This window comes from Camelina sativa, chromosome 7 (assembly GCF_030686135.1).
Source record: "Camelina sativa cultivar CO46 ecotype springtype chromosome 7, ASM3068613v1".
Classification (NCBI taxonomy): Eukaryota; Viridiplantae; Streptophyta; class Magnoliopsida; order Brassicales; family Brassicaceae; genus Camelina; species Camelina sativa.
In genome coordinates, this window is record NC_141886.1 from 26,810,958 (window position 1) to 26,821,192 (window position 10,235).

A 10,235-nucleotide genomic window follows, 5' to 3' on the forward strand; every position below is an offset into this window, starting at 1 on the left:
TCATCTTCGTGTCTTGTTGCCATGATTTCTTGTTCTTGGTTTAGAGATGGGAATTTGCTTCTACAATCGTTCTGAGTGAATTTTTTTGAGTCCTTAGTAGAACGATTGATTGAAATTAGGGCTGATTGGCTTCCCATTTCCTTGTTTTAGATTTTAACGATTCCTGCTAGAGATTGAAATTAGGGCTGATTGGCTTCCCATTTCCTTGTTTTAGAGTTCCATCGTTGAGTTCCTGTTTTGATTTTCCATGTTTGTGCTTTGAGATGTTAGTGTTGCCCATTTCACTTCCTCTTTGTCTGACTGTTTCGCTTGTTTCAGTTTTTTTCTTCTGTAATCTACAATTAGGATCTAGTTACAATGATGCTAAATCATGAATATTCCAACTTTCCATGGCCGATGATAATGCTTTATAAATACTTACCCACTGTTGTCTTTGTCAAAGTGTTGGAAGGCTGAGTAGACATGCTCTTCTCTGTCCAGTCTGTTGATATGCATTGTAGCTGCTATAAATTCCCCATAGTCTATTGTTCCATTATCGTCCGCATCAGCCTTTTAAAAAAAAAACATCATCAGTTTTTGTTTTGGCATCTTAATAGATAAATAGCACACAAAAGTTGAGACTTACAGCTTCCATTCGTTACATATGTATATATATATCTCTCTTTGTCTATTGTTTTGTGTTTTGTTGATGATGCATTACCCTCTTCTCTCTTTGTCTATTGTTTTGTTAACGTGTGACTTATGATTTGCAGATGGATTCATCCTCTCCAAATTTTGATGATGATGAGAGAGATATACACGAAGAAGAAGAGGTTCTAACACCCGAGTCTAATCGAAGGAGCAAAAAGAAACAAACTCGTAATGACGGATCAGAGTCTGAGCAGCCTGAGTCTAAGACCCAAAAGACTCTCAACCCAAGATCAAATGTATGGCAACATTTCACAAGAATGAAGGACAATCGTGACAAATGTAACTGCAACTATTGTGGAAAAGAATTCAGCTGTCCAACAAAGTCAGGGACAAAAACCTTATGGAATCATCTAAAAATATGTAAGGCATATTTGGCATGGGAAGACTGTCAAAATCCATCCGAAGGTCAACAGGTTATTAGTAAAGATGGGAGTTTACAATCTGGAAAAGTGCCTGGGCATATTTTTAGAGAAGCACTGAATGAAATGGTGGTGATAGGAGAGTTACCATTGTCGTTTGTAGAATGTGCGGCAATGAAACATTTTTGCAACAAGGTGCCACTTCTATCTTCTATCACTGTTTTTTTTATGTTTCTAATACATGATTCTAATACATGATTCTAATCAATGTTTTTTGTTATGTAATCCACTTAGGTGAATCTGTACAAGCTGCATTCAAGAAGGACATCAGGAAGAGACATAGTAAAGATTTTTGTTGAGAGAAAAGCTACTCTAAAAAAATGGTTGCTCACAACCAAGCATAGAGTCTCACTCACAACTGATATATGGGTTTCCTCTGTAACTGGTACGGTTTTTTAAAATCAAATTGCAATATATTATGATTAATGTTTCTACTCAATTAGTGAAGATTCTTATCAATGTTTTTTTTTTACAGGTTCAAGTTATATGGTTATAACTGCCCACTACATTGATAAGAATTGGCGTCTAAAGAAGCTTATTATAGGATTCAAGCATGTCGAAGATCACAGAGGTAAAACAATCGCCAATACACTGCTGAAATGTCTAGCTGAATGGGGGATAGAAAGGTTGTTTACTATTACTGTTGATAATGCAACAACTAATACTAGTACTTTGAGTCAGTTTCATTCTGCTTTCTCTTTAGTTAGTGAGGATTCTCTGGTTTTGGGTGGAGATTTTATGCATATGAGATGCGCTGGACATATCATTAACTTGATAGTGAAGGATGGACTGACTGAGATTGATTCAAGTGTGACTGCAATCCGCAATGCAATCTCATATGTTAGAGGAGGACCAAATAGGAGGAAGTCATTTCAGCTGAGAGTAGATTCTGGTAAGTTTTCAAAAGGTAGTTTGCCACTAGATGTCTACACTAGATGGAATTCGACATTTTTGATGTTGAATAGGGCGTTAAAGTTCAATGGAGCATTTGATAGGATGGAGTTTGAAGATAAGCTGTATTATGATCATTTCTTAGAGACTGAGAATGGAGTGAAAAGGATTGGACCTCCTCAGAGAGATGATTGGCGTAAGGTTGAAAGGTTAGTGAAGTTTCTCCAAGTTTTCTACCATGCGACATTGGTTGTATCTGCATCTACGACTATGAATGCATACAAGTGTTATGCTGAGATAGTTAACATATCAGTCAAGCTTCAGTTGCTTTGTCATAGTTCTGATAATGACATGAATGTAAATGCACAAAAGATGTTTGACAAATTCGACAAGTACTGGGATGGCATGAAGAACATCAACAAGATGTTGGTACTTGTTAGTGTTTTCGATCCGAGAAAGAAGATGCAGTATGCAAATTTGTGTTTTGAGGAGCTATATGGGGAAAAGAGTATAACAGCTACGATGTTGTATGATTCAGTTTTGAGCATCCTTCGTGATATGTATAACGAATATACTACAAGATACGATGCATGAGCAAATGAGGAACTTTCTCATTCTCAGTCTTCAACTCAGAGTACTCAAGATAGACAAACAGACCGAGTATTTGACTCCATGAAGGATGAGTTTGATGGATACAACCCAGTGGACCATAAGTATGATACATTGCTTAGAAAGATTAGAGTTAGAAACACAAATGAATTGGATACTTATCTCAGGGAAGAAGTTGAGAATCCTGAATTGATGATGGGAATTGAGTATGATGTACTCTCTTGGTGGAAAGTCAATAGTGGCAAGTATCCTATTTTATCTCAGATGGCTAGGGATTTATTTGCTATGCAGGTGTCTTCAGTTGCTTCTGAAAGTGTTTTTAGCACTAGTGGAAGGATAATAAACCCATATAGAAGTTGTCTCACACACTATATGGTGGAGATTCTGATGTGTACAGAACAGTGGCTCAAGCAAGACCTTAAGTTTGAAGATATTGTGCTTACAAATGCACAAATTCTTGCTGAGTTTGAGTATGAGGATGGACTTGAAAGAGGTTTGTTTCTAATCTTGCTTAATGCTTACTATCTTAAGTTTTTGGTGTTAATATAAACTTATCTCTCAATGCTTGTAATTGTTTTTTTTTCAAAGTATGGAAGTGATTCAGAAGGACCTTAAGTTATTCACATGCCAAAGGGAAGATGCACAAGAGAAGTGAACCAAAGAATGAAAGAAGCTATTTTGGAAGATTTCAAGTTGATTTTCTCAATGGTTTGTACTTTGTAGAATGTTTGACTTAGACTTGAATTTCTTTTTTCTTTTGCTTTGAACATTTGACATTGCATTTAAGTCACCTTTGTAAGCATTTGACATTGCATTGCTTTGAACATTTGGCATTGCATTGCTTTGAACATACTCGGGTTTTGATCGGGTTTTGGACAACCCGATCGGGTTCTTCGGGTTTCCCCGAACAAAACCCAAACCCGAAGGAACCCGATCCGAACCTGACCCCATAGTATATAAAATCCGATCGGATACTATAGGGGTGAACCCAAAAATCTGCACCCGATCGGGTTCGGAAACCCGAATGCCCAAGCCTACCAAAGACCAACCAAGGCCCCACTTACTTACCTCCTCCTTAGGGGTACTTTGTCTTTTCGTAGCCAACGGGCAACCAACATTCAACGTCGCTCCGCAAAAAGAATAAACCTTCCCTCTTTTTGTAAATTACCGTTATAGCCCCCAGTCCCCTCCTTGCGTGAAGTCTTCTTAGACCGGACAACCTGAACCGGCCAGGTGTGGTCCTAATTGGATTAGAACTCAGTAATAGTCATATTTAAGATAACAGTAAAAGTCTAAGAAATACGCATGGCAATATCATCAGATTGAGGGAGATAAAACTATAAGTTCCAAACAGAGAATATGATGTATCATCATCACATTTGACAATGCCTGCCCATACCAATGTAAAGATAATAAAAAAAAAAAAAAACACCAAAACAATTTTAAGTTCGAATGTAGTACTCTGCTGCATGGGGAACGCCTCTCTTCCCCCTCACCTTTTTTTTTAATGCTTTTTCTTTTTTCCGTAGCCTTCACAATCACAGAGTCATAGACTCTCATAGGGATGCCTTAACATAAATATATAGTATTATATTTTTCAAAAAGTATATGAAATTGTTTTTAAGAACATTTAAAGATAAAAAAAAAAAAGGAGGAATAAAGTATATATTGTTGGGTAATAGGTGATCACTAGAAGTAAATAAACTGGTCTACTTTTTATTAGTGGTACAAAACTACAATAGTAGTATAGAGTAACAGTAGTAGTTTTTTTTTAACCGTCACGTCTTCTCTCTGTCATCGCTGTCTCTGACTTGCTTGTCTTCCTCCTTGTTCCTTTTTGCTTTTCCGTCGTTTTTCTCCGCCGGATTTTTCTCTCTCTCCACCACACTATTTATCTCCCGGAAAAAAAAACAAAAAAAAACACGATTTGTTTCGTCACTGCTAAACTTAAATAAAAAGCTTACACTTGCCAAAAAAATCAGATTTTGCTTTGGGAGGAAGAGTCTCTGAAGATCGTTTAGCTTTTCTTTTCTTTTGAATTTGGGTTTCTCTGTTCCTTTTTTTTTTTCGCAATTTGGAGAAGCCTTGTTAGATCTGGGCAACTGCCAAAGTTTTAACTTCTTCTTTCAGTTTTTACGTTTCTCTTTCTCTCTCTCTCTCTCTCTCTCTCTCTCTCTCTCTGTTTCTGACTTGACCAAGTTCTGGGTGGGCTGGTTACGTGTTTAAATTGATGGTTTCCACGGCGGCTAGGACCTCGTGGGCTCTTGTTTGTAGATGATGAACGGTCCTTCGTGTAAGGATCGAAGAGGTTGGGGTGGTCTTCTGCTGATTTTTTTCACATGGAATGGCAGATCTTGTGACCTACAGTAATGCCGCCGACCACAACGTTGAACAGGTTCCTTCTCTCTCTCTCTTCCTCTATTTGGTAATCACTTGAAATTATTTTTTGGTTCTGAAGCTGTATATAAAGCTCAAATCTTGAGTCAAAATTGTTGTAATTAAGGGGCTAAACGATTCAAGGGCGTTATCAGTAGTTATGTTTATGAATCCCCAAGCTGAAATTTTTCGAGTTTCGGTTTGTTCAAATTGTAAAAAAGTCCAGCAAATCCGAATTCTTAGTTTAGTTGGGTGATTATTTGTTTGAGTTTCCATCAGATTTTGTTCGTGTAATTAGATAACTTGTGTCTTGAATCTGTTTTGTCTTTTTAGTGAACTTGAGGTTTATTGAAAAAGGAAGGACTTTTATACATTGTAAGCAATTGGGGAAGAGTGGAACTAACAGATGTTCCTGTTAAACTGATACTCGCAGGCATTGATTACATTGAAGAAGGGGACTCAACTTTTGAAATATGGTCGCAAAGGAAAGCCAAAGTTTTATCCGTTTAGACTGTCTAGTGTAAGTTGCTTTCTGCTCCAACCACTTCTTTTTTCCTTTACTTGCTTCTTGGACAATCGCTTATTATATACTTGCTGTTGTTGGTTGTGCAGGATGAAAAATCTTTGATCTGGATATCGAGTAGTGGTGAAAAGCGACTGAAATTAGCTTCTGTATCTAAAATTGTACCTGGGCAAAGAACTGTAAGATATCTTTCATTTATTAGCTTCTTCTGTATCTAAAACTCTGCATCCCTTGTTTCAAGATTATATATAATAACCATTTCATCTCTTTTGGAACAGGCTGTTTTCCAGCGCTATCTTCGCCCAGAGAAAGATTACTTATCGTTTTCTCTCTTATACAACGGAAAAAAGAAGTCTCTTGACTTGGTTAGTCTTCCTGAAAACTAATATTTGGAGAATACTTTCAACAACACTTGATAATAACTCCAGGGATAACAGTTTACTTCTTAATAGATTTGTAAGGACAAGGTTGAGGCTGAGATTTGGATTGGAGGCTTGAAAACATTAATATCGGGTGGCCAAGGCGGGCGCTCAAAAATTGATGGCTGGAGTGGCGGAAGCCTTTCAGTTGATGTAAGTACTCTGTGTACGCTGTTTTGTGATCATTTTCTCAGGACAACTGTTGAACTTATTGGTTGATATGAACATTTCCAGTTAAGTATTCAATGCATTTGTTTGATTTTTATATATTCCAGGCCAGCAGAGACTTGACATCAAGCAGTCCAAGTAGCAGTTCTGCCAGCGCTTCACGGGGTCACAGCTCTCCGGGGACTCCCTTTAATTTTGATCCTATTGTTTCTCCTAAGAGTGCTGAGCCTGAGCCTGAGGTTCCTTCAACTGAGTCAGAGAAATCACATGTTGCACTGGACAACAAAATTATGCAAACAAAGGTATCTGGTTCAGATGGTTTTCGGGTTAGTGTCTCAAGTGCCCAAAGTAGTTCTAGTCATGGTTCTGCAGCAGATGACGCAGATGCTCTAGGTGACGTTTATATTTGGGGTGAGGTTATATGTGACAATGTTGTTAAGGTCGGGATTGATAAGAATGCAAGTTATCTGACCACAAGAACGGATGTCCATGTGCCGAAGCCACTGGAGTCGAATATTGTCTTGGATGTTCATCAAATTGCATGTGGTGTTAGGCATGCGGCATTTGTGACAAGGCAAGGTGAAATTTTTACTTGGGGTGAAGAATCTGGTGGAAGATTGGGTCATGGAATTGGGAAAGATGTTTTTCATCCTCGTCTTGTTGAATCTCTCATAGCTACTTCCTCTGTTGATTTCGTTGCTTGTGGAGAATTCCACACTTGTGCTGTTACTCTGGCCGGAGAGCTATATACCTGGGGTGACGGTACACATAACGTCGGGCTTCTTGGGCATGGCTCTGATATCAGTCACTGGATTCCAAAAAGAATTGCAGGTTCTCTCGAGGGGCTTCATGTGGCTTCTGTAAGTTGTGGACCCTGGCATACCGCTTTGATAACATCATACGGGAGGGTTTTTACATTTGGAGATGGAACATTTGGTGTCTTAGGACACGGTGACAAGGAAACAGTTCAGTATCCACGAGAAGTTGAATCTTTATCAGGATTGAGAACGATTGCGGTTTCATGCGGGGTTTGGCACACTGCTGCTGTTGTTGAGATCATTGTCACGCAGTCAAACTCAAGTTCTGTATCATCTGGAAAATTGTTCACATGGGGTGATGGAGACAAAAACCGTCTTGGACATGGTGACAAGGATCCTCGGCTTAAACCAACGTGTGTGCCTGCATTAATTGATTACAACTTCCACAAAATTGCATGTGGACACAGTTTAACAGTTGGTTTGACCACGTCTGGACAAGTGTTCACAATGGGGAGTACAGTCTATGGTCAACTTGGGAATTTACAGACTGACGGGAAATTACCGTGTTTGGTGGAAGACAAGCTTGCAAGTGAATTTGTCGAGGAGATCTCATGCGGCGCATATCATGTGGCGGCCTTAACATCTAGAAATGAAGTTTACACATGGGGTAAAGGAGCCAATGGGAGGTTAGGGCATGGTGATCTGGAGGATCGAAAAGTACCAACTCTTGTGGAAGCTTTAAAGGATAGACATGTAAAGTACATTGCTTGCGGATCAAATTACACTGCAGCCATATGTCTGCACAAATGGGTCTCTGGTGCTGAGCAGTCTCAGTGTTCAACCTGTAGACTGGCTTTTGGGTTTACAAGGAAAAGACATAACTGTTACAATTGTGGACTTGTGCACTGCCATTCATGCAGCTCAAAAAAAGCATTCCGAGCTGCATTGGCCCCAAGCGCGGGAAGACTATATCGTGTCTGCGACTCTTGTTATGTTAAGCTCAGCAAAGTGTCTGAGATAAGCGATACTAACAGAAGGAACAGTGTTGTGCCTCGTCTTTCAGGGGAGAACAAAGACAGATTAGATAAATCTGAAATAAGATTAGCTAAATTTGGGACATCCAATATGGACTTAATTAAGCAGTTGGATAGCAAAGCGGCAAAACAAGGAAAGAAGACTGACACGTTTTCACTCGGACGCAACTCTCAGCTGCCTTCTTTATTGCAGTTGAAAGATGCTGTGCAGTCTAATATAGGTGATATGCGAAGAGCGACTCCAAAGTTAGTTCCTGTTCCATCAGGTATTAACTCTCGCTCGGTGTCACCTTTCTCTAGGAGATCTAGTCCTCCCCGCTCTGCCACTCCTATGCCTTCGACTTCTGGCCTCTATTTTCCGGTGGGTATAGCAGATAATATGAAAAAAACCAATGAAATCCTGAATCAGGAGATCGTTAAGTTACGAACACAGGTATATATACATTCTCAGAGAAGGTTCATTCTTCCATGTTCTCATTTTGTTTTCTTGTGAATGGATAAAAGCTGACCACAAGTCACTTTCTTTTCCATGATCTACCGATTTGGTATTGTCATTCATGTGAGTCTAATTTAAAAATCATGGATTTGCTTTTAGGTTGACAGTCTTACTCAAAAATGTGAACGCCAAGAAGTAGAGCTTCAGAACTCGGTTAAGAAGACTCAGGAAGCCTTAACACTGGCAGAGGAGGAATCTGCCAAATCAAGAGCCGCAAAAGAAGCAATAAAGTCGCTCATAGCACAGGTAAGTCCAACAGATTTTATGAACTACATAGAAAACTTTGAATTTACTTCCCACAAGCTAACTCTAACTGATTTTGCTTGTGTATTAATAACAACAGCTCAAGGATGTAGCTGAGAAGTTGCCTCCTGGTGAGAGTGTAAAACTCGCTTGCCTTCAAAACGGAATAGACCAAAACGGTTTCCATTTCCCTGAAGAAAATGGGTTCCATCCTTCAAGGTCGGAGTCAATGACTTCATCTATATCTTCAGTTGCTCCTTTTGACTTTGCCTTTGCAAACGCATCTTGGTCCAATCTCCAGTCACCAAAGCAAACGCCTAGAGCGAGCGATAGAAACAACAACGCTTATCCAGCGGATCCGAGGCTTAGCAACAGCGAGTCAGTAATCAGTGAGAGAAACGAACCTTTCCAGTTCCAAAACAACAGCGACAATGGTTCGAGCCAAACAGGAGGACTTGTTAACAATACTAATCAGGTAGAAGCAGAGTGGATCGAGCAGTACGAGCCAGGCGTGTATATAACCCTTGTCGCCCTCCACGATGGAACTAGAGATCTACGAAGAGTCCGCTTCAGGTTAACATTGTTCCTCATACTCTTTGAATTTTACATTCCAAATTTTTACCAGTAAGTGTGATGATACTAAAGATTGTGATTGTTTCTTTTTTTTGTTTTTTGTTTCTTGCAGCCGAAGAAGGTTCGGGGAACATCAAGCTGAGACATGGTGGTCGGAGAATCGAGAAAAAGTGTATGAAAAATATAATGTAAGAGTATCGGAAAAATCAACGGCTTCTCAAACGCATAGAGACGACGAAGAAGAAGAAGAAGACGACGTTCCTCAGTAGTAGTCAGAGTAACATTTTGTATCATTTTGGCCCGTAATTTCCAGTTTCTTTCTGTTTTGCCCCGAAACTCTTCGTTATTCAACTTTACTCTTCCTTTTTTTCTTTTTCTTTAATCTCTATCTCGATTAAAACTGTGGGAGATTAATTTTCGTGTACACTATGTTGTATATATATAAAGACCATCGGTTCTTGGATCACGTTATATAGCAAGCAAAGAAAATTGAAGTATGGTAGATCTACGTTTCTAAATTTAAATTGAAACTAGATTTTAATCCGCGGGATAATTTTTATAACTAAATTTTTTTATGTTTAAGTTATATTGATTAATTTTATTTGTTTTGTTTAGTGTTTAAGATTATATAATTGTATTTTGATTGTTAATTCAAAATTAAGATATTTTGTGTGCTTTAGTATAATAGGCAACCCATAAAAACTATATGCGAGCATTTATTTTTTTTTAGCAAATTAAAATGTTTAGAATATATATATATATATATATATTTAAAAATATGGTAATTATGGGATACTAATTAATGTTAATTAGATTCATTTCAAATATATTTTTTGAAACTAATATAAAGTATGATGTAAACTAATTTTGATATACAAAAAAAAATTCTTTCAAAATACTAATTTTGGGTTTTCAAGAGAGGTATTATATATCATTATTTAAATCACAAATTTATTTTCTAATAGCTAAACAAATACTAAAAAGTGTAGAATGATCAAGTCTAAGTGATATGATCGATAAAACATTTACTCTAATG

The 10,235-nt window shown here is 38.2% G+C and overlaps 1 protein-coding gene across 1 annotated transcript; it reads left to right on the forward strand.

Annotated features, from left to right (window-relative positions):
- The first annotated feature begins 3,990 nt into the window (after positions 1-3,990).
- LOC104702461 (PH, RCC1 and FYVE domains-containing protein 1) lies at positions 3,991-9,665 on the forward strand. Its single transcript, XM_010418319.3, has 9 exons — positions 3,991-5,004; positions 5,419-5,505; positions 5,598-5,687; positions 5,787-5,873; positions 5,961-6,080; positions 6,203-8,320; positions 8,483-8,629; positions 8,727-9,199; positions 9,312-9,665. The coding sequence occupies exons 1-9, from the start codon at positions 4,954-4,956 to the stop codon at positions 9,466-9,468; spliced, it is 3,330 nt and encodes a 1,109-aa protein (XP_010416621.2). The 5' UTR covers positions 3,991-4,953; the 3' UTR covers positions 9,469-9,665.
- Positions 9,666-10,235: the final 570 nt, after the last annotated feature.

Coding starts and splice junctions, on each gene's coding strand:
- LOC104702461 (XM_010418319.3), top strand. CDS start 4,954: ATGGCAGATCTTGTGACCTACAGTAATGCCGCCGACCACAACGTTGAA. Junction 5,874..5,960: donor AAAAGAAGTCTCTTGACTTG/GTTAGTCTTCCT, acceptor ACTTCTTAATAG/ATTTGTAAGGACAAGGTTGA. Junction 8,321..8,482: donor TCGTTAAGTTACGAACACAG/GTATATATACAT, acceptor ATTTGCTTTTAG/GTTGACAGTCTTACTCAAAA.